Raw genomic sequence first — 25167 nt, forward strand, 5'->3', positions numbered from 1 at the left:
CAAAGCATGATGGAACCACCACCACATTTTACTGTAGGTAGCAAGTGTTTTTCTTGGAATGCATGACCATGCATAACACCCCTGTTTTGCCCAAATAACTCTATTTTAGTCTCATCAGTCCACAGCATCTTATTCCAAATGTGCTTTAGCAAACCTCAAGTGACTCTGTTTGTGGCAGGTGCAGAGAAAAGGCTTTTTCTGCATTATTCTTCCATACAGCATCTCCTTGTGTAAAGTGCGCTGAATAGTTGAACGATGCACAGTGACACCATCTGCAGCAAGATGATGTTGTAGGTCTTTGGAGCTGGTCTGTGGGTTGACTGTGGCTGTTCTTACCATCCTTCTCCTCTGCTTATCTGAGATTTTCCTTGGTTTGCCACTTCGGGCCTTAACTAGAACTGTGCCTGTGATCTTCCAATTCCTCACAATGTTCCTCACAGTTGAAACTGAGAGCTTAAATCTCTGAGATAGCTTTCTGTATCCTTCCCCTAAACCACGATGTTGAACAATCATTGTTTTCAGAGTTGTTTTGAGGCTCCCATGTTGCCACTCTTCAGAGAAGATGCAACAAGGAGGAACACACTGTGTATATATATATATATATATATATACTTTATACATATATGTATATATGTTATGTAACATATATATATATATAATATACATTTATATATATATTATATATATATATATCGAGCAAAGAAACCAGACAATATTCTTTAATTTATTTTTATTTAATTAATTAATTTTTTATTTTTTTTAAACACTGAAATAATTGATTCAATTCATCCTTGAAGCCACAATAAGAGACGTAAAACTAAAGGGGAAACTCATTGTGATTTTTAAATGATCTATAAATCTCTAAATGCTTTAAATTTAGGTGCTCATTATAAGCAGCCAATTTTACATGAATAATATATACTTTCTTTGTCCACAGATTGAGCAGACCACGCAGCAATACACTGAAAGGCTACTCTGACGTTTTGTATACAGTAGTTCTTATGTGTTCAAATGTGGTTTACAAATTAGATTTTATTTATTTGATATTTACTTTACCAGGACAATGCAGGTATAATATATAATGTAGATATGAGATGTACAATGTAATATAAGATGCAACTGAGCCAACAGAAGTTATAAATAAACAAGAACATATATCAAAGGCTTTATATTAATGGCGGTATGTGTACTTGTGAATGTGAAAGAAGAGTTAAAGTCTTATTCTATTAAAAATGTTTCAGTGTGAGCCTATGCCATGTGTATATTTAATGCAAGAGAAATAGCATAACAATTTTGCAAAGCCGGGTTCTCTGTCAAAATAACCATCCCATTGCTCCCTCTGAATGTGCTGAGAAAACATTAAAAAAAAATAATGCATGGAGTTATTTACATTTTCCAAGTGGATAACTCAAATAAATCTGTATTGTGGGCAGCAGAGGAGACTCTAGTGTGATGCAAATTAAAAGGGCCAAAACACAGAGAAAACAGACCAGTTCAAAATATTTATTTGATGTACAAATACAATGATACCAAGGGAGGTCAGTGGTCAGTTAAATCTTTTCAGTGTTTTAAATTAGTTTCCACAACAAGAGGCACAGGGCCAGTGAGCAGAGAGCATGGCTGTGTGTGTTCAGGGCCGCTGGAGCCATGTTTCTTCCTGTGGAGGCACAAGGTTTATTATCACCTTATAAACACAACATAAAAATCATGCTGGTTGCCCTGCAGAGGCGGGTATTGCAACAATAAATATATCTATGTGCTCACAAATACTTATTAAAACATCAGGCAGTGAGTGCAGGTCCATTCCAAAGGACATTATTACAACGAGATATTACTATCTCTTCCCCTCCAGACAACCCACCTCTCTTCTCCAGCAGGACGTCTCCTTCATACCGAGCCAGTCCCACAACATGTCTCTGCTCGGTGTCCAGCTCGGCCCACTGCTCCTCGGTGACAGCCCACGCCTGCTCCACCGTCAGCCATGACAGCTGAAATGCACTGAACACCACCTGTCAAACACACATTCAACACAAATACAAACACCAGTAGAAAAAAACAACTTCATCTGTGTGGAGGATCCAGTATCCTTAATTCATACATACGACATATTTGTTTTCTTTAAAAATCCTGCGATCCAAACGGGATCCAAACTGCACAGTTAAGTTGCATTTCTACTGGTGTTAGTTAGTACCTGGTACTTTTTTTTTTGTACCTGCTCTGGCAAGCAAGCTGAGGCGACACTATGTGCGACGTTGTCAGACTGCCAGCCACTGATTGGTCAGAGAGCTGTCACTGGAAGAGCGTGAGTGCGAGCGTGAACTGTAGATCAGTTTAAAAAAAACTTAACAACCCATAAACGTGGGTTAATCTCCAACAATTACCAGGGAAATGTCTAAAATCTCCATATTTACCAGAGGAGTCTGGTGTATTTAGTGACAGCACTGCTGATCACAACCTGCCGCTGCGTCAGACGGAGTCTGAGCTCTGGTCATGGACGAAGTACTGAACAAACAGTTTTAATTAACTGATTGTAATGATTCAGTTATTGTAATGATTCAGTTACACTGAATACAACTGCTTTAGTCACGAGTCACTTGTTTGTGTGTGTGTCGCATGTAAAACGAAGTCAGGGCAGTTTCATGCAGCTGTGCAGTGGTGACTCCGCCCACATTAAGTAAGTACTGTTTTGTAGTGGAAAACCAACCTAAACCATGCCGAAGCGAGGCGGGACCATAGGTGGAAAAGGGGCTTATTTTTCTTGATGAAGAACTGGCATCAACATTAAAGTATCATTGCAAGTCAGACAGTGTTTGTTTGCTGTTTGGAGGCTACCACATAACTTCTCCAACCAATGACAACAAGGTGGTTTGGGCAAAGTTTTGTTACCCTTGTAAATTTTCAGGATTTTCCTTCATAATTCATTGGTTGTTTGGATAAATAATTTCAGTTAAATATATCATATAGGAGACAAACACAGTGCTATTTAAGGAGTGAAATAAACTTTATATGATTTAAGTGTGCAAGAATTATTTAAACAAAATTAGGCATGTGCATAAATGTAGGCACCCTTGTCATTTTATTGATTTTAATACCTTTAGCACTAATAATTGGAACTCAAAATTGGTTTGGTAACCTCAGTGACCCAGAGTAGTGGGCTGAACACATGCAGCCCACTACTTACTATCATATTATAAAAGCATGGGCTGCAACACAGCACATTCAGTTATAATTGACTCTGTTTTGGTTCTTTATGGATCAATTTTTCAAGCTCATATTGCCCTCTCAGACTGAAGAGATGTTTTTTTTCCCCACTTTTTTTTACGAGACTGGCCACCCCCTTTTGACCAGACAAGACACTCACCAAATCATTTAAAGGTGCCATATGTAAGAATGTAGCCAAAACATTCAAATTCAAAATACCAAGGTCTTTTATGTTTCGTTTTCTGACATAACTGGCAACCCGTGGTTGCTCGGTCGCTGAGATTCTACTGACTGCAATGATTGGTTGACGGTGGTAGGTGGCGCCACATGCCAAAACATGATTTCAAAACATAAACATGATTTGCAGTCTGAAAAAAAAAAAAATGTATGCAAATATCTTGGCTGTGCTGTAGTTGTTGATGAGTTCAGTATGTTATATGAACATTATTCCTGAGTCTCTGTGACATATTAGGAGGATTTTATGGCCAGTTGCTTTAGATTTATTACATAATGCACCTTTAAGTCTGAGACTCCTGGTATGGGGATTTTTAGCAGTAAAATACATCTGTCGGATGGACAACCAAAGCAGTGGCTTGTAAGAGAAAAACATATTATTCGGCAGCTCAATTAGCAGCTCACATACATCGCAAAAAAGTTGTACTTAATATTTGTCAATATTTGATATTGTGAGGCAAAACTTTCCATATTGCACCTTTAAACACTGCGTTGTGGGTGAGCCTGGTAGAAATAATGAATGCGTGTAACTCACTGCCATCTTCTTTGGAGGCATCAGGGCAATGGCTGCGGGGGAGATTCCTTCCACTTGTTCTTGTACCAGAGCTGACAGCACTATATCCTCCAGACCCGCTGGACAGAAAGACAAACACTGCACTTCGACAAAGTCTTAAATCAAATCAGACTAAAGGACAAAAGAACTTCCCCTTTCTCACCCTGGGGTATACTTTTTTTATTTGTACCTATCCATCCAAGAGCCACGTTTTACTGCTTTTACTGCCCTCCAAAGCCTTTGGAAAAACTATTTTAAAAATAGTTGATCTTAAAAAAAAAAAAAAAAAAAAAAGGTTACTGTACCTGCCAGTGTTCCAATTTCAGTGAAAACCTCTGGTGCCCAAGCACTGACTGGCCCAAAGGCCTCTGGTCTGGACAAACAACCTGTCAGTGCTTCCATCTGCTGGTCAGTGCAAGACAGGGAAATCTCCCGTAAGAAGAAGATGGCCACACTGCAGAGGAAAGACAGTTGGACTTTATACTGCTTTATAGTGAGGGTACGCAAAAAGATTTTAGAGGATGATGCTGCTAAGAAATGCACACAGGAAATCTGTCAGCAGATGTTTGTGATATCAGTTAATGCCTCTACATATACAAGCCATTTTTATTCTGCATCATTCCCCTGTTTGCAGTACTGCATATTAGATAATTGCCTCAAATAAGGAGGTTATGTTTCAAAGGAAAAAGAACTTGAATGGAGTACAGGCCAAGAAAGAACCCCTAAAATTTTAGTGCATATCTGGTTAAGGGGGCAGATCCAGCACTTGGCTTCGCTATAAGACCTGATTGAATTTAGCAAAACTGTTGGGCTGTGGCAGAGTTATTGTCTCTACTGAGAGCCATTTGAGTTTGGCAATGTCCTCAAAGTGCTCACAAATGATGGATCAGTTGCCTACGGACCTCTCCATACTTTCCGTGTTAAATGGTCTCAGAAAGTAGCATAATTGATCCAGTTACGCATACATCCCACAACAATCTGGCATTCAATTCATGCGAGCTGATCTCGCCTTCTGGACCTTTCCAATGTAATATCCTAAGGGCGCTTTCACACCTTAGTTTGGTTTGGTTCACTTTCACGCTGCACTTTTGTAAGCGGACCAAACCGCCTGGACAATGTCGCACAGTTAAAACAGCTGCTCATTTGGGGCGGTGTTGCCCAAAATGAGCCCTGACAAAGAAGGAAAAAATGCACGAGGAAGAAGAAAACCCAACTCATCGATTGGACAGGACTGAAAATCCATCCCCTTCAGCTTGTGGCTTGTTCACCACATAAACAAACAATGGAGCAACACCAAATGTATGCAGTCTTGGGGTTTCTGTTTTGACTTTGGTGTTCGAACCTAATTGCTTTGTCACAAGAAGCTGCCCAACAGTGATCGACCCACACGGATAGTCCGTTTGCATTAATTTCCCACTGTAAGTGAACCACACCAGGGTTCACTTGCAAGCAAACAGAGATCCACTGTTTCCATTTGGCAGAAATTTAAGAAAAAAATAATTATACTTGAAAATTATTGTTTTTCCATTACCCCCGGTCCCCAGCATGAGCTGGGGTCAGCTCTAAGTAGGTGGCCATTTTGGACCACCTTTTTACAGTTGCCCACAATGGACAAACTAAACATCTTTTGAGTTTTGATGCCACGTGCAGGCTCCATAGTTTAACAAACACACTTGAAAGAGAAGGGAAGGGTGAGGTGAGGGATATTCAGCTTACCCAGTGTACTTTTAAGGAAGGATTGTGGATAATCAGAAATGATTTCTAATCACACACATTTGGCACAATTTATATATTCTCCTTATTATATTAAACCATCTGTGCAGATGTTAAAATGCACATTTATTTTTTATTAGTTTTAATTTGAATGTCTTTGGTGCTGTACAGCTCCCCATTGTGGGGAATAAAATTATTATTATTATATTATTAGTATTTGACTGACCTGAGGCTATTTGGACTCAGTCTTTTCATCTCGGATGGATACAGACCACAGATCAGATGACCAAATGTCACCAGATCGACAAAAGTCATCTCTTCCACCCTTAGCTTGCGTCTCCGCATCACACCTAAAACCACAGCTCTCATCTAAAAAAAAAAAAAAAAGGTCAAACAGTGAAGTTAACAACACAGTATTCAGGTTAACTTTGTCATTGTCCTCTTTATGTCAGGATGAAAACTTCAAAAACCCAGTGAGACCTTTTTCTGGCTCCAGTCCATCAGTGTTCCCAGATGTGTCAACACACCCGGGTCAGAGAGATTTGCGTCCTGCAGTTCTCGTTCTCCCATCTCCGTTACCACTGAGCCCAGAGCCAAGACCTGGTCTGGTCCCAGTTCTCTGACTGGACTGAAAGACTGAATCAGGAAAACACTTGTATCTCAGATCATGTCACCTTTACTGGGAGGTAAGTTTGTGGAGTGAAAGTCACAGCAAATATAACAAACTATCGTGAGATGAGCCTTTCTAAACTTGAGGCATGTACCTTGGAAGGCACCAGATCAAACTGACCTGTCTGAGTTTCATCCAGAGCGAGCGTCGCTGCTCAGAGCTCAGCGAAGCATCCTGACCAAGAACCTCCACACACTGTTTCAGATCCTCCTGCGATATACGACTGAGCTGAGTGGACGTCCAAGCTGAAGGCAACGTCCCTCTGATGTCTGCACAGCTCGGAACTGGCACTGGTCAACGAGATGTGAGTGGATTCAGTTTCAGGAATTACACTTTTCCATCTACAGTGAGGGTCAACATTTTGCGGGAAGTACTGTAGGTGCTGGACCTTTTGCCCTCCTGCTCCGTGCTTTGACAATGCCTCTGACGAGACTCTGAGTCTGCTGTCTCTGGTGATGCTGGTCCATACACTGACTGACACACACTCCACCCACCGCACTGTTCTCCCAGTTCCTTTGACCCATCAGGACCTGTTCCACCGTGTCTTTATTCAGCACCGTCTGCAAAGGAGGAACACATGATGTTTCCAGAAAATGAATCTCAGAAAACTGGCCAACATACACGCAGGTTAAACACAGTGTAGGCATGAGATGGTGCTTTCAGGTGCTTACCAGTGGGATGGCGTTAATCTGCTTTGTTGAGAGTGAAAACACCAACCTGCCCAAATGTTCAACATCTCCAACTTGCCATTTGGACGGATCCCTAAGGAAGGTAAACATATCCGTCCATTACTGCTGTTTGTTTGTGTTGTTTCATAAATAACCCATGTCTTACAGTCAAGACGGTGAACTTCTGTTAAACCAATACCAATGTGTGGCTTTAGCTAACAATGCATGCACACAGTATATTGTTATATTAATGCTGCAATACTGTGACATTAATGTCACCGTCATGTGTTACAATGTCTGGGAAGACATTCTTAAATGCACACATTAGCATTAACAACTGTTCTACAGAATTCCAGTAACACAGTTATTTGAAAAAGTGGCAACTGTGTCACGTTTTTTATTTGTATGTCAGTTCCCAGAGGAGTAGTGGCCGTCATCTTGGACTTGACTCAGCAGATTGAACCTCGATGACTCAGACTCTGACTCAAGGTTTTGTGACTCAACTATAATGCTGACTATTGAAACTGTCATTTATAAAAATGTTGCATATCATACCGTATGTGTATAATTCAAATTATAGTCATACAAAGATATATAACGTTTGTTTCCAGCTATGTTTGCCATATCAACCCATGTCTCAAACCCTGTGGCGTTTCCTTTACCCAAGCAAGTCTTTGTGAGTGAGTAGGGCACCGATATCTCCGAGAGCCTCTTCAGGAAGGCAGAAACGTCTCATCTCCTCCAGTCGCAGAGCCACAGCACCTCTGTCCACCTGAGACAAACTGTCACGATCCAAGAAAGGCAGTAAGGGCCCCAGGATGTCCAGCATGGTGCCGTCAATCTCCGCGTCAGCCTGAGAAGAGGCGTGCAGAGCATCACATGCACACAGTGAGCCTGGATGACAAGGATTTCACACCAACATGACTGCACTTGTGTGAAAAGCTGAGAGAATGAGGCAGCCTGCCGCCTGAATCTCTCCCCATCCGTTTCTCTCCTGACATTTGCTGGTTTCAACAGAAGGAAGAACACACACACACACACAGGTTTGCACAGCTACTCTTCTTAGGACACTGCACCGACTTCCAATCATTCATTGCGTTATCCCTTAGCTATGCAGTTAATGCCTAACCCAAACCTTAACCCAGGCATGTCCAAAGTCCTTAACCTAACCACAATTCAAACCATAGCCCTAAACTTAACCAGTTCTTCAGAAATGAGGTTCCATGGACCACGGCCGCATTCAAACTTCCCGAGTCGCACGAGTTTGCAGATTTCTGCCGTGATCTGCGTATCAAAAACCGTTGCCATCTGCCAAAGTCCATGATTGAACACCCCACCATTTTGTGTCAGTGTCGCCCACGTGGTCACACACTTCATGTTTTGATGTTTTAATCGGGTAGGCCATTTATTGTACTTTGATTTTGAGAATTGTCAGGTAAAATGTCTGTAAAAATCGGCCCCATCTTAGTGGGGCCATAAGAATCCACTAGGATTAAGGACATAAGAAGTATGTTATCCAGCTGAAAATCCAACATGGCTGCCAGTTTTCAAGATGGCCTTGACGGACAGAAATGTGTTAATGATCCAAACATCAAAATTATTGTATTCTGACTGGAAAAACTCAATGGTGTCAATTGAATTCCAATATGGCCGCCCGTTTTCAAGATGGCGGCTATTCCGTGACTCAAAATTTGCGTTTTCAGAAGCTGTCTGAACAGATATTATATTAAGTTTAATGGCAATGTCCATGATCATTAATTGAAATGCTGTGGTCAAGCTCTGTTGGTTTGTCTTATTTTGAGTGAGGTCAAGTATGGTGCTTGTATCACCAAGTGACAGATTTTTTCAGCAATCTGCCCCACTAGGGCGCTTTTAGAACATAGGAGTGTGCGCCGTAGCCATGCTGGTTAATGACAGACAGGTATGCCAGTGAAATCACTCCAAGTGGTTCAAATGTGTTAACATAAAACAACTTATTTTATTTGAACGATTACAAATCACACGCATCAACTGGTTACCGATGGAACTTCTCTGCTTATAACCAAGGGTGTTATGTAGTAAATGTAGTTCATGTCTTACCAGCTCAGCCTTGGCCTTCTCAGCTAAATTTGTCTGCTTGTAATGGGGCAGTTTGAGGAATTCGGCAAAATGTGCCTGGATGTGGTCCAGAATGGCTCTGAAGGATGCATTAGAGAAGTTCTCCATCATCGTCACGCTGGGAAAAAGAACAGGTGGCGTCGATTTTTAGCAATCTCGGTGCAGACTGTGAAAGGCTCAAGAGTGAAAGATTATACTCACGGTAATGTCGCGGCAAACCCAGAGTCCAAAACAGTGAGGTCCAGCGCGGGCTGTCTCCTCATTTCCTCAATGATGCATTTGCGCTGGTAACACAGCCATAACACATCTGACCTTGTTAGTATTAAACATGTTTTTTTGTTTTTTCTATTTGTTACAGCAAATGTAGATGTGTGCGAGTTCAGGACATGGACCACAATCTATTCATCGTGTTCCACTCCAATCACAGCCACTGTCTCACCAAGACTGTTCATTGAAGTAACACTCCTCCCTCATATACTCAATACTTGCTACGTGAATGCTGCCTCACACTGCAATCCTTTTTTTTTAGCACAATCTATAGGCAATCTGATGAAATGGTTTATTTTCTTTAGTTTGTAAATACACCTGAACAAAAAGTATAAGAAGAAAACACTAATTTTTTTAAAGAAGATGTGACCTATAAAAACACACTCCCAGGATGTCCATATAAGGAGTTGTGTCTTATTCCACTAACCGATAACTGTACTTCCATTTGTTCCAACTAATGGTCTAATTATGACTAGAATGTCATCCTGACTGAATATTCCTTTCATGCTGCTCATAGCAAATCCATCCATCCATTTTCTACCGCTTTATCCTCCACATGAAGGTCACGGGGGGCTGAAGCGAGAAAGAGGCACACACTGGACAAGGCGCCAGTCCATCGCAAGGACACATATAGAGACAAACAATCACCCACTCTCACACTCATAACTATGGTCAATTTAGAGTGCCCAATTGACCTTATCCCCAAATCTGCATGTTTTTGGAGGAAAGAACAGTTTGCATGTCTGCATGAACATGCAAACTCCATGCAGAAAGGCCCTTGTTCTGACCGGGTCTTCTTGCTGCAAAGTGCTAACCACTTTACCAACCGTGTGGCCACACATGTTAGAAAATCAATGTAAGAAATTACAATCACGGTGTGATGCGTTTGCTTCTCACCAGAGCAGGCCTCATGGTTCCAGGTAGGTCACTAACAAACTGAAGTAACTCGGCAAAATCTGTGTCGTTGTTCCAAAGCCTCAAAAAGTCGCAGCTCATTCCTCCGGCGATTTGACCCAGAGCCCTGAAAGAAAAAGAGAGGTTCTTATTTCACTTTTTTTTGGGGACTGGGAACCGAAACCATGACCATGAGAGTTGACAGACAACTCGCTCTACCACACATATCATAACTACTGTAATTTAATTCAATATAGGTACAAACTTACCGCACTGACTTGCTGGTTACATTCTTAAAGTCGTGGATTTTTCTAAACAGAAGCTGAGCCTGGAAAGAAAAAAGAAAAGTATGCACAATGTGTGAAAGTACGCTTCAATGTCATGACAGAGTGAAAAGGAGAACTTTTATTGATTTGACTCAAGAGTGTACATTCGGCTGAGCACAGGTGGTGAAAGCAGGTCAACACACTCTTGGCCGTGAAAAAATCCCTTTCAGGTAGCCATTATTAATTCATGCTACACTCCTCTGCACCATTGTACGACATCCAAACTAATTAGCCTGATGGTGGCTGATGCCTATGGAGTAATAATATTCTGAAAGGCTCATGTGAAGCATAACTAATGAGTTTGAGATTAAAGAGGACTAAGAGAGGAGCTGGTAGCAATTTCTTCCTTCAGTCAGAGAACAAGCTACCTATTGTTGTCGTGTTACAACGACGTTTGAAAGCACACACAAAGAAAGTTAAGAAAGGGGAAAATAATGTGCACCTGCTGTTGTGACCAGAGAGCGTCCCGGTACAGGCTAATTTGTCTCAGGATTGTTTCTCCATCTGTGGCGTCTCTCAGTGTCCTCAGAGGCACAAATGTTAGAAGACAGTTTCGCTGCAGCGTGAGGTTGTGCAGGTTTCCAAGTACAACCTGAAAACACACGACCATAACAGGAACAAGTGGCCTTTTAAAGTAGACATATTAAACCTTATCAAGTTAACCTAGTTCCCTGGTGTCCTAATGAACATGTCTGTGACATGCTTTGGTCAAAACACCTTAAAGCTATACTTACTTTTCTTGCATTTTCACACTTTTCTTTGGTAATCTTAAAATGCTCCTAATAAGCGTATGGCACTCTAAAACGTAAGATAAACCCACCAGGTTTTGAAACTCATTATTATTTAATTCTCATATTATTATGATAAAAGTATGACCAATTAAAATATTCGGACCGAATAAAATAATTGGCCGAGCTACCTGTCCGTCATCTGTCGCACGCCTCGCCAATCGCTGTCACAGCTTGCGAGTTGTGCGCATCTCTGACAGAGCAGTGTTGCCAACACGGTGACTTTGTCGCTAAATCTGCCGACTTTTTGTGGTGTTTGGAGACTCTCACGTGAAAGCACGTATCACTCTGCAGTTACTGAGCTCAACAAGCAGCGTGTGTTGTCTCTTTAAATGCAAATGAAACACAGGAAACTACATCAGTGTCACTGAGGCTCCGGCAGCTAACAACAGTTAGTTTAATTAGTTAGTTAAATCCACAGAGGCTGGAAGTGTAGTGTAATGTAGAACTCTGTGCTGCACTGTGCAGCCAAGAATCGAACACTTAGCGGACTTCCGCTCTTCCGGGTATTATTGCCCTCACCTGCACTCTTGCATTTTTTTTAGGGACAAAGTGGAGCTCCACGAGACAACAACTCCAGGAATGTGTCATTGTGACGTAGCAATGAGTGCAGAAGTCAACATCGCGTGTTTTATCTCCTGTACTTAGACTGAGGATGACCACAAAAACATGAGTGAGTCATCTTTTTTCACACTTTGCCACTGGGCCTCCAGAGTCCCAAATATAAGTATTACAATTATTCAAAAGTTGATTTTGCATAATATGTCTCCTTTAATCACAGAGGGTCTTCAGGAAAGCACATTTTTGTTTGTGAGCAGTATAACTCCACAAATGTTGATGGAATTTACTGGGAGTCAAGGGATACTGATATGGTCGGTTTCCTTTTAATTGAAAAAAATGATGTATAAAGTAAAAAAATATATTACTAGAAGCAGGTTATAAAACGTTTAGGAAGGTTTATCAAGTTTCTGAGAGCAAAAGTGGAATGTAAGTAATAATTGTCTGATTAATTCATTAATAATCAAGCTTAATTAATCATGTAAAAGAGACACATTTAAGAGGTTGTATGGTTGTATATTTCTGTCTAATTAGAAACATGGATTAACAAATACTGATTTTAATTGTTATTGTTGGATTAGAGGGGGATTATTGTGCTTCCTGAAATGTGCTTCATAAAATCACTACATAGAAAGTATGGGAGAACATTTGTCCTTATATATATTACAATTTTTGCCCAAGTCAGCAGTGATGCTGGTGATAGATACCAGGAGAAATACTATTTCCTTGTTTTGGTTACATAACAGGAGATTGGGCTTCATTGTGATGTAAATCATCTTGTCATATTTCTGCACAAACTGTACCCCAGGGACCAAAACAATAATATAAGTGTGGACGGTGTTGTCTTTACATCACCATTACAGTTTGCTGCCATGCACCCAAGAGTAAAATGGCTGGACATGGTCCACATCCTCTATAATCTCACATCTAACAACACAGGAGCTTAATAATAAAAAAGCACTGTTACAGTACCTCCTGCATCACATCATACAGCATGGCTCTGTGGCCAGGCTTCAGCTCGGTCAACAGCGTCGTCCAGCACTGACAGTGGACAGGTTCACTGATCTCTGACCACTGGACGTCTCTGAGCACAGCAGGAGAGAGTCCAGAGAGCAACGGCTTCAGTCTGCACAGGTTTTCCACAGTGAGCTGGCAGAGGGGAATAAACGCAGGTGAGCGTGCAGCTGTGCGGAATCAAGAAAATGTTTTATTTTAAATATATCTGCTTACATTTGTGTCCTTGGAAAGCTTAGTGAGCAGCTGAAATGCCTGTGGAAATGATTACAAATTACTAATCCTGCTCACAAAATACACATCTTCACTTATCCGTCATAACGTGTGTTTATCCCTTGGCAGCTGATTAACTGTATCTCCACATAAGCCTTTGGCCGGAAGAGGGAAGGACAAATTCAACAAAGACGCAACATGTGAGAGGAAGACTGGACTGTGTGCTGACCTGTGCTGGGGAGTATCTGTGTAATCCTGGCTGTGAGAGTATTTCCAGGAGCTGGCGTGAGGGGAGAGACAGCAGGAAGGGAGCTCCGAGCTGAGGCAGCAGAGCACTGAGAGCAGAGAGCTCAGCCGTGGAGCTGACATTCAGGGTTTGAAGAGCTGGCGTCAACCATGAGGACAACTGTTCATGAGACACAGTTACACGGAGTTAGTCAGACACTGCGGTGACAACACAACACATGGTGGTTTAAAGCCCCATCACCTGAGTTCAAGACAGGAGCAGAACATGTGAATAAAGAAGAACTGGCACAATTGTCATTGTAATGTATGAGATAGTAACACGTTGTCAGAATTCATTTTGCCATCACAGATAACCAGCCTGACACAGAAGCTTGTTCTGTCTGAAAACATGGCACCTTATTAAAAGAATCACCTCATTAATTCTACAGCCTTGCTCACTGCTCACTCTCCAGCACCAAACTTCATGAGGAAAATCGGCGTTTTTAGCTCGCAGGGAGACGGGGACTGCTGGTCCAGGTCCAGTTTGCACTGTCACTTTAAGGTGGATCCTGATAAAAGATTTTGAACTCTGCAGTCACAAAATAATATACTTGAACATATGGATGGAGGCAGCTGTGGAAGAAAAACTCTTCTGTGTGCTGTGATGTAAAATCGTGGATTTTCTCTATGGACTTTGGTGCAGTGAGTGAATGAGTGGTTTACAAGCTTGAAAAAATTAACCGATTCTTAAAGCTCACAAAGAGTGGTCCTGTTGCACATTATATGTTAGTTATGGGTGTCTACTTACATACATTAACTTGTTTTATGGTCAAAAACCTCCTAGTTGCTGTAAACAAGCCAATAGAATTCTGTCTTTTCTAATGCTGTTCCGCAGCCACGATATTTCAGACTGAAATCTCATCCCCAGAAGACAGATTGTGTTATGATTGGCCGGCCAGCGTAGAGCCTTCCCAACTCTCTTGTGATTGGCCAATACCCGGAACTGACATAATGAGCTCCCCCCTCTGGAACGGTGGATGCACTGCTACTCATTATCAAAACATTGTTTTAACAATGTTTAAAAATAGCTTCATCACGACTCCCTGCCGCAGTCCCTTTTACGACTTTGACCCAGAGTCAGAAGACACTGTCGCTCATGAAACACCTCCACAACAGACGTTCTTCTTCTTCTGCGGTTCAATGTACGCAACCGGATGTGCCCGGAGCAGGAGGATCTGCTGTTCAGGAGAACCGCTGCTTACGTAACCGGACTGGGTTTTTTCAGAGATCTCGCTGAGCCCGAGATTACAATAAAACACAGCATTTTCATCAATGGCTGAACTGTTTGTTTCAAAACTTCAGGGCTTTGTAAACAAGGTAATGACGCAGATACACACTAAAAAACAGTGTTAATTGGAACTTCCAGTCTAGGTCCGCTTTAAAATATCGTTAAATTAAGCAGGCATAAGAGTTTATTAAGTGAGCCTGTAGTTAAGTAGACAAATCAGTTGTCTCAGTATCTCAATACTGCTCAACGCAGTGTCGTCATCTTCAACTCGTCCCATCCCCAGTTTAGTCAGTGCTCGCACCTGAGTCCTGGACTTCAGTGCAAAAATATCAGTGTGTGTGTGTGTGAACCCATGTCACTCACTCGCCCGCTGTCACTGATGAAGCCCTTTGACATACACTGAGCCAGCTGCTGCCACAGAGCAGAGGACACAGCCGAGTCCAGCACATATGAACCCAGGTCTCCTGGATCCAGGTAACAGGCGAGGACTCCTAACCTGCAGGAGACAGCGTCCCTTTACTCATCAAACAACTTCAAACAGAGATCTGTAAATGTGTAAATATCATCATAACAATAAAGTAAAAGCATAAAACAGAGATAAAGACACGTATCAGTTGCATACCTAAAGCAGCATTACACAAAAGTCTTTTTAAAGCTTAGAGCCACCAAAAATCAGTGAGACAGTGAAGTCAATATTTCAAGCAAAAGGGGCACAAGGCCATTTATTTCAGCTCAGTGACTGTGTCAGACGTCAGAGTCTGTGCACCGGTCATCACAGGAAGTACTGACTGATTCTGTGAACAAATCTTTTTAATGAACTGATTCTAATGATTCAGTTGCACTGAAAACAACTGCTTTGTAAGTCACTTGTTTGTGTGTTTGTGTCGTGTGTAAAACGAAGTCACAGCAGTTTCATGCAGCCGCCCTGCGATGACTATAGCAAAATAAACTGTGTAGAGTCGACTATGTAATGGAAAAGCACAAAAGAGTACACTGGACGTGGCTCCCCCAATCTAGAGTGTCTAAATAACAAAGGAACCTAAGCCCTTGACCTGGTAGGGATTTGAACCAACAACCCTCCATTTACAAGCACAATTTCCCTTCCATTTGGCTATAGGCTCTCCATCACCTCCTTATGTGTTATTATAGTCAGAAACTCTCAAGTGTGCCCTGTCGTCTGGTGGATTCACTGCTTAACAAACCAGTAAATGGGCAGTGACGGTTCCATCGCTCCAAACAGATGTATCTCTCTTTGCGAGCGAAGACGACAATAAATCAGCCTTAACTGTAGCCGTCAACGCTAACCAATGAATGCAAGAGACAGAAACAAGCACTTGAATCATCCACTTTTTCCAGTCTGGGCCCCCACCTCAGTATGTTATCACTGGTTAGATTCTTCTTCTTGTTGAGGAGGGTGCGAAGCACATGGCGCCCCCTTACACCATCCAGACTGCCGTTGCCTAGCAACTCCACCAGAGGAGCAAGCTGAGAAAGACAAGAGATTAATCATTTGAATAAGCTGGAAACAAAATGCATCAACTATATATGAAAAAGGAGGCACAGAACAAGAGCAAACCAACACTAAGTTTCTAGTGAGGTGATGTTTCATGTTTGGAGACGGTGATATTCTACAAACTCTGACATCACAGAAGTTATGGTGTGTTCCATTTACATTGGAAGTCAGAACTGGGAGTGACCTCTGATTTAACCTGGTTTCACTTTATAAGTCGGAAAAACTATGGACGCAAACGTATCCCGGGAAATACCAGCCTGTAACGACGCTCTACTCAGCGACATGCAACATGTCCACAGATACACTACTGTTCAAAGGTTTGGGGTCACTTAGGAATTTCTTATTTTTTAAGGAAAAGCTCTTTTTTTCAATGAATATAACATTAAACTAATCATAAATACACTCTTTACATTGGTAATGTGGTAAACGACTATTCTAGCTGCAAACGTCTGGTTCTTAGGTGCATAGAGGCCCATTTCTAGTGTTCTAATGGTACATTGTGTTTGCTAATCGCATTAGAAGGCTATTGGATGATTAGAAAACCCTTGTGCAATGATGGTAGCACAGCTGAAAACAGTTTTGCTGGTTCTTTGACGATAAGCAAAATTATTATTTCGAATAAAAATCATTATTTCTTATCTTGTCAATGTCTTGACTATATTTTCAGTTCATTTTGCAACTCTTTTGATGATAAAAGTGTGACTTTTAATGGAAAACAAAAAAAATTGTATAGGTGACCCCAAACCTTTGAACGGTAGTGTAAAAACTGACTGATTTACTGTGAAACAAATAAGACAGAAGCTCAATTAACAGTAAACGTAGCGTAGTGTTTGTGTGACTGTGAATGCAACAGCATAAAGGCCTCTCACCTGTTGTGATGTCAGTTGCTGAAAACGACTAACTGGGAGGTACGGCAGGAGAGGGAGGATGGAACTGAGAAAGTACGGTGGCCACGTCGGGACATCACCCACCACACTGGACTGCAGGAGTCTCTTTACAAAGGCCCTTTTCTGCAGCGACTTCATCCCCGAGCTGTGGTCACGGATGGCGGTCAGTCTAAAGACCGACAGAGGCACATCGTTAGCATCAGACAGCACACACACACGAAACTAAACAATTAACGAAACATGTCACACGTGGACCAGGACGACTACTCACACGCTGTCGTTGATTATGAGAGAGGTCGGGAAACTCATGATGTCAGAGACGGACATGAAGGGAATGAACTGAGACAAGTCCACAAACAGCTCCGGGGTGACGCGCGGGAACTTGTGGATGAAAGCAGCGGTCATCGTTTCCATGGCTTGCAGCTCTTGTTGAGACGCCTGAGAGCGAATACAAAAGAAAAACAACAGTAACTGCTATCATTTAGAGTCAACAACAAGAGAGAGAGAAGTGACGTTGTTGTAATTCAGAACTGTGTATATTGTGATGATAAAGGGTTGACATTTTTGTAAAACATGGCTGTCTTTTGTGATTGTATCTGGAATCTGCTTTTTGTTTTCTTCTTCTTCTTTGTAGGCTTGTTTCCACCAGCCTCTTTTTAATGTGCATTTTTGATTTGCAAACACGTAGAGAAACAGAAGGTTTTACACCTGAGGGAGGTGGAAGTGGAACGTTCATCATGTGAAATTAAATTCATCGCGTTGTAAAAACAGCGGATGAAATGAGCAATGTGGGGACGGTTCAGGAAACCACAACACGCCTCCACCTAGAGCCACAGAACCACATTTTACTACAATAATAGACTGTGGTGGAGTGTTTCAACCAGAACGTTAAGGTTTCACTTCCCACCTCTGGGGGACTCAGTTCCTGTCTTAATCATAACCATTTACACACTGACTGACTGCACAGTGGCTGTATCTTATGGTGAACCTGGTTCATCTTAACAGCAGTGGATTGACTCATACAGGGTTCCCACACCTTGCTTGACATTAAATTCAAGGATTTTCCAGGACCAATTTTTTAAAATTCAAGGAACCCAATGTACTGACACAGCTTAAGATGGGAGGGCAACTTGTTAAGAGCCGCTTCGTCCATTGATGTCCACTTTCATTGATTTGCAGCACGATCTTCATCTGGACAAGTGATTGTTCTTGGGATCTTGGTCAAAGTCAGTCTTTGTCATTTTTCTTTGGTGAGACAAAGATGTTGGAATTTTCATTTTCCAGGCATCACATCGTCATTTGCACTCTTGCTTAACTTTACTCGCTCATTGTTCTGCGACGAATCTCACGTCAATGGTCGGAGAGAGAGACATTGGACACTAATTATTATACTAATAATTATTGTCCTGCGTAGGCCTAGTCTACGCACATCAGGCAATGCAGGGCACGAAACAGTAGGTGGCGTCGTAACAAATAAGGGAGACATTTACCTAAATTCCAACTTCACTTTGTTTTGTACATAATTCAATGACAATTTCAAAAACTTTCCAATTCACAAACTTTCAAGGATTTCAAGGATCCATGGGAGCTTTACTAAATACACCGATAAATGCATATTTTCTCAAACTTTTATAAACATCCTGGAAAGTTCTGTTAAACTTTTGGGGACATTTTTCATGGAAAACATTCTATTATTGACACAGACGCAAGCCGTTTCAGGAGCTAACGGGAGCATTTTCCTTCCATTAGCTTCTGTTACAATTCCCACACTTCTCTACATTTATTCCACTCTTTGTAAAATTATGATTAGGTTTTGTTTGTAATCTGCTGAACATTTTTTTTTTCCTCACTCAATGTGAGTGTCTGAGGACAGAGGATGTCACTTGCTGTACAGAGTGTAAAACCCTTCGAGGCAAACTGTGTTTGTGACTTTGGGCCATATCAATAAAATTAGGCAGGTCCAAGAGCAGCCTTTTTTACTTCTTGTTTTGTTTGAGTTTCAAAAACAAACCTGGCTGGTTTCGACTTGCAGCTGGTTCCAACTTCGATGCATATGGGAGAGAAACCTCTTGACTGCATCCTTTTCAGCAGACATCACAAGAGTACGAATGCTGTCTCCCGGCATCTGGAGGTACTCCTGGGAAGATAAAGTCACTGGATGTTACACTCAGTGAGCTGATATGCTGTGAGAATTATTATAATAATAATAAAAAATGTGTGTGTTGCTGCAGAGGCTGGTACCTGCATCAGAACCCTGAGAGCTGAAGAGTTGTTGTCCTGCTGGATCAGGTCCCACAAGACAGGCTGATATAGATGATATATATATAAAGTTAGTCTCTGTTTGTGTGGGTGAGATTGTTTGGGTATGCGAGTGTGTGTCTTACACTGAAGCAGCTCAGGAGGTCTTCTTTCAGAGAGGTGTTCTGCTCTCGGCGCAGAAAGACTCCCACAGTGTGAAGGACGCTCATGGAGGCTTCTGGCTGCAGCGTGGCCCAGGATGTGTTATCAAGGAGACTGGACAGGAGGATGGCCTGACCCAAACCTTGCCTCGCCTCTCTTTCCCCTTCATCAAGACCCGACGACAGGCCCACCATGAAGTCCAACACGCGCAAAACATATCCCAGCGCCACTAAAAACCTTTCACGCTCACTTCCCTCCACCTCGCACACGCTGAGCTTGTGCAGGACATCGACCAGAAGCGGAGCCGGGTCGACGCACAGCTGCGACGTGTCAAATTCATACCGTGCTGGGAGCATGTCAAAAAATCTCTGTAGGAAACACTTCCTGCCCTCGGGATCTGCCTGCAAATCAGCACAGAACTCGGCAAACTGAGGCACCGATCGTACCAGCTGAGTGTACAGAGTAACGTTTAGACACATGTACTCTTTCAGCCCATGTGCGTGCCCGCAGAGCTCCAGGAGAGTGGCATTAGTGAAACGATGCACAGCCCACTCCCTGTACCGACAGGCCTCCTCCATGTTATCAGCATGGGAAAAGTTGAGAACTTTGGAGCAGTACTCTGCGGCCCAGCTGGGCTCTGACAGGGGTCTGTGCGAGTCCAGAGAATCAGTGCCGCACAAAGCCGAGATAAGGACGGAGTTGTTTGGGAGGAAGCAGTGTGTGAAGGCCTGGGCACTGAGCGACCTGCTGCCCAACTGAGCCAAACAACTCTCGTCGAGTCCTGGGCTTCCTGTTGCCTCACCTGACAGCTGCACACACAGGTCGTCTATGTTTGTCTGGTTAAAAAAACTGTAGTCCTTTGTCGCTGCAGCCTAAAAAATAATGAAACAAGTAGAAAAAGTAGTTAAAGCAGTGGTTTGGCAGAACTGCATCCCCAGGTCTTTAAATACTATTGTGGCTCACTGTCCTGAGCCAGGGTTCGCGTGGGATTTGCCCCGCAGTCCAAAAACATGCAGAGGCTATTTGGACACTCTATATCACACATTGGCAACATAAGGCCCTGGGGCCGGATCTGGCCCACAAAACATCCTCACAGGTTACCTCAAGTTGACCTTTGCTCAGCTCAAGTGACAGATCCACAGTTGTGATGACAGACTCAGATCTACGATGAGACACAGTCTCAGAAACAGAGAAGCTGCCTCAGAATTTCCTGTTTTTAAGCAAGAGTGGACATCGCTAAGTATTTTTTTAATAGTCTGACATGGTGAGACAATGCTCAGGATCTGTGGAGCACTAAACAAAGTTACTGCAAATACAGACCAAACATTAATAGCGTTAAGGCAGTGAAACACAACCAGACTTCTCCAAATTCTCCATCTCTGAAATGCTCTGTCCATATATAATTCATGTGACTGCGTTAAGTGACTCTCGTTTAGACTTTTTTCTCTCTCCGTTTCGGTTACTTTGCAGCAGAGGCAGTTGTAGCTAATGCTGGAATAGGGAATTTTACACCAGTGGGACTTGTGCGTGCATCTGCTTAGAATAGCTGGCAGAATCGCTGCTCTCTAACCTTCCCTGTGACTGGTTAAAGTAGACATATTATACCCTATTTCTCCAAGTTAACCTAGGTCCCTGGTGTCATAATGAACATGTCTGTGACATGCTTTGGTCAAAATACCTTAAGGATGAAGCACCATAGCAGTTCAATCACCCTGCCAAAACAGCCCTGTTCAGAACGCTTGGTTTTGAGTGCCTGTCACTTTAAATGCAAATGAGACACAGGAAACTACATCAGCGTCACTGAGGCTACAGGAGCTAACAGCAGTTAGCATTTGGAAAAGCCATCATCATCATTTGCCGGCACATTGCTGTTATACATAAACTGTATCCACTGGACACGTAAATCCTCTGAGGCTGGAAGTTTGTGTAGAACTCTGTGCTGCACTGTGGAGCCAAGAATAGAACACTTCCAGATACTATTGCCCTCGCCTGCACTCTTGCGTTTTTTAGAAACAAAACGGTGCTCCGCGAGACAAGAATTCCAGGAATGTCTCATTGTGACGTCACAATGAGTGCAGAAGTCAACATCGCAAGTTTTATCTCCTGTACTTAGACTGAGGCGGACCACAAAAACATGAGTGAGTCTTCTATTTTCACACAAAAAAACTGAGTTTGCTGCAGAAGTACATGCAGCAAAGTCAGTAGTCGTGCTCCATTAGTGACAAAAACAAGCACGTTTTTGTCATCCTCCGCCACGCCACAAACATTTATGAAGGAGTTGACAGAAAACTCCCAGTAATCCCTTACCTGATGTGCTCTCTGCAGCCAGAACGAGGAGTTGGCACACACGGTGTTGTTGAATTCATGGGCAAAGAACTCACTGCAGACGTGCACCCAAAGGAAATCGTCCTCCGCCGCAGACAGGTACCAAGCTGCGTCAGAGCATGTGGCGTGCAAATCGAGCCCCATCTGAGCCCCTGCTGGATGGACCGACCCGTTCTCCGTGTCGAACAGTTTGCAGTAGAGGTACACGGTAAAGTTGGAGACGCCCGTCAAGCCTGGGATGGATTCATTACACGCCGCCTCCAGGATTTCTGTCGTGGTAGAGAACTCTGTCTCTTTCGGCTGATCGATGCTCTCCGTTTGTGGCTGGGGGTGATGAGGTGCACTGGAGAGATCGAGGAGGCGGTTTTGTCTGGAAACTGTCAGTGGAGAACGAGCTGCTTTTGGAGATGAGTGGGCCTGTGTTTGCTGTGATCTAAGCTCTGGGTCTTCAGTGGACGGGCAGGACAGGAACGGCAGTGAGCTTGGGAGACCGTGGGAACTAACGCCTAAAGCCTGCGTGTTCCACGTCACATTGTGCCTTATCCCCCTACATATGCATGAGCAGATGGTGGAAATGTGATTTCAATTCAATGAAAGACACGTGAAATCGATGAGAAACGTTTCTAAAACATCTTACCATAAGATCAGCTGTCTGAGGTCACCTTTAAAAAGACAAATAAAAGCAAATATTAGCTGAAAAATCAAAGTGAAAGAGTGGTGGAAAAAGTAGATGGCAGACTGCAGCTCACAAATAAGCCTGATTTAGGAGTGTGGCTCAGCCAACAATGGCTGCGATATAATGTTACTGGCATCAATGAGAGGATAAAGAGATTAGCCAAGCTAACGACAGGTGCTTTCAACGGCCTGAGATGATTATAAAGATTTTAAAGCAGTGTGAGTCACTGTCACTGTTTTCCCTCCAGTGTAATTCAGGTGAACACAGGGCCAAACTGAGAGCTTTGAAAATACAGTCCCCAGTTTAACGAGTAAATTACTGACACCGTTTACGCCGCGCAAACAGATTTAATGTCATAATGAAACGTTTAAAATATTTTTATATTGAATTTGGTCTTTGTGAACAAAAACAATGTAACATTAATTGTATGCTGCATACTTCCATCTGAAAACAGGCTCTGTCAAGCAAAACTATCAGCAGCGTTTGCGTGTGTACAGCAGGAGTGCAGAGAAAGACGGAGGCAAGAAGCATTTATGCTGTCAAACTGCTGAACGACTGGTAGCATGGACTTCTGACTTATTCGTAGACACTTCAAACGCTAACCTGTGCGTCTCACTCTACTAGCACAATGTTGCCGTTGCCTCCGTTTGTCTTGACGTAAAAAAAAAAAATCACTTCCTGTGGCAGGAGTGTCGCCGGGTGTCGCCGGGTGACGCCAGATCTAAACAGAGATAGGGAGTCATGTGCACCTGACTGGCTAAATCAGAAGCGTGTGAACTCATTGGCCAACAGTTTAAATGTAAGAAACATTTCTTTATATTTAACAGTGACACACTGCAGCTTCATGTTTAAAGTGAAAATACTGTTGATTCTCTTTCCTCACATGGCCCCTGCTGTGATTCAGCAAATTTACCACATAACAGGAAACCCTCTGGCATAACGGGCATCCTGAGTGCCCCTGTGATTCTGCATGCTCTGAAACATTTAACATTTTAAAAGGCATTGGCCATATGAAATCTTTCTTCATCACCCGATGCTTCCTTTATGCAACTGTCTGAACAAACACATGTGACCTAAACATGACCCACAACCTTAAACCTGTTTCCTGAGGTCCAGTGCCCCACAAACTCACCAACAGAGCACCGGCCGTGAGCACTGGGCTGCGACACATCCACTAAGCTGCTGACATCATCAAGCAGTGCCATGGTAACAAGTGACACTTTCTTCCTCAGGTTACCGTACACAGAGCTGCCCACCCTGTGCAGGAGGCCTCTCCTCAGCCCGTCCAAACTCTGGACAAGAGCCACATTTTGCTGCGCCAAGTAGCCTCCTTGCTCTCCTCCACGCGACCGTGACAACGCCTGTAGCAGTAGACTTTGCACAAAGTCTGGATCATCCTGGGCGGCCATCTTCTCTTCCACAGACGCATTTCCAGACAGCCCGTCCTGCATCATGGCCTCAGGAGGCAAACTGAAGGGCTTCAAACGTCCAAACGCGCTGGAGTCCTTACTGTGCTCAGCTCCTTGTCCTGCTGGGTGTATGCTGACCACAGGCTTCCAGCTGCGCGTCTCAAAGAAGCGCAGCAGCTGCTGGAGCCAGCTGACACTGAAGGCGCAGTCACTACGACCCTTCAGGGCACAGATGAAGCCCTGAAGGCCCGCACTGGCCTGACCGTAGGTTCCACTGACCAGAGCTTGAAGGGCGGCCTCCAGCACGGCGCTCACAGTCCTCCAGTTCTGAGATAATAGAGTCAAGAGAGGCCGGTGCGGCTGACGCTCTGACAGAGTGATCAGACTCTGCAACAGCCCCAGGAACCAGTCCCAGTGAGGACTTCCCCTCAGGGACAAAAACCAGTCTTGCACTTTGAGGCTGGGCCGCGGTGGTGCGCGTCCGTTCCACTGGTTCAGCGCGGCACCGCCCTCAGACTGGAGAAGGAAATGGAGCACCTTCTCCCAGAGCTGTTCCTCGTCTGGGTCTGCCGGCGCCTCCTCCAGCTCCGCACCCATCTCTTGGAGATACATGGAGATGTTGTAGAGAAAGCCTGAGAGTCTGTGTCTGTCTATCGGCTGGTTCAGCGACGCCATACTCTTGCTGGGAAAAAGACCCAGAGATTTAAGACCCCCCATGATATTCCTCACCCACGGGTGCACGGATTGGTCCTTGGTTGTTTCTGGAGGAGCTGTCTGAGGACTCCAACCACCTCCTTTACTCCATTTTGATATGATGTCTTTCAGAAAGGCATCTCTTTGGTCCTCTTTCCCACTTCCTGAGAAAGGGAACACGTGCAGGACAGCATCAACACAGGAACACATGTTCTACCGTATGTTGTGACATATTTTGGTGTAACACTCACCCGTCTTCTCAGGACATCCTTGTCCCAGTAAGACAGCACAAACGACAATGCTGGTGAATCTCAGAGTGGCCATCGCTGGCCCCTTCTCTGCCATCTTCATCTCATGCCAACATGCAAAGTGACACAGCAGTGTCACATATTTCTCTCCAGCCAAAAATCACAAAAAAAAAAATCATGTGTTTAAACTCACGTTTGTGCTGTTTTCATTTAGGTAATGATCAGACTCGAGGAGTAAAGTATCTTAGAGGAGAGAAGGCTATTAAAACTTAATGACTGGCTGCCACATCACCTTACACTTTCACTG

The 25167-nt window shown here is 43.3% G+C and overlaps 1 protein-coding gene across 1 annotated transcript; it reads right to left on the bottom strand.

Moving 5' to 3' along the window:
• Positions 1-1533: 1533 nt before the first annotated feature.
• LOC310936364 (stereocilin) lies at positions 1534-24963 on the bottom strand (the record flags this gene model as incomplete). Its single annotated transcript, XM_083900414.1, has 29 exons — positions 1534-1657; positions 1862-2009; positions 3971-4068; positions 4294-4442; positions 5928-6070; positions 6182-6337; positions 6492-6661; positions 6760-6931; positions 7043-7133; positions 7702-7892; positions 9119-9254; positions 9338-9420; positions 10301-10424; positions 10567-10625; positions 11066-11215; positions 12942-13118; positions 13200-13238; positions 13426-13602; positions 15073-15205; positions 16079-16194; positions 17092-17278; positions 17381-17547; positions 19121-19246; positions 19351-19413; positions 19494-20381; positions 21817-22381; positions 22472-22496; positions 23643-24776; positions 24864-24963. The coding sequence occupies 29 exons, from the start codon at positions 24961-24963 to the stop codon at positions 1569-1571; spliced, it is 5856 nt and encodes a 1951-aa protein (XP_083756540.1). The 3' UTR covers positions 1534-1568.
• Between the last annotated feature and the right edge of the window lie 204 nt (positions 24964-25167).

Source organism: Microchirus variegatus, assembly GCF_963457635.1.
Source record: "Microchirus variegatus genome assembly, chromosome: 14".
NCBI lineage: Eukaryota > Metazoa > Chordata > Actinopteri > Pleuronectiformes > Soleidae > Microchirus > Microchirus variegatus.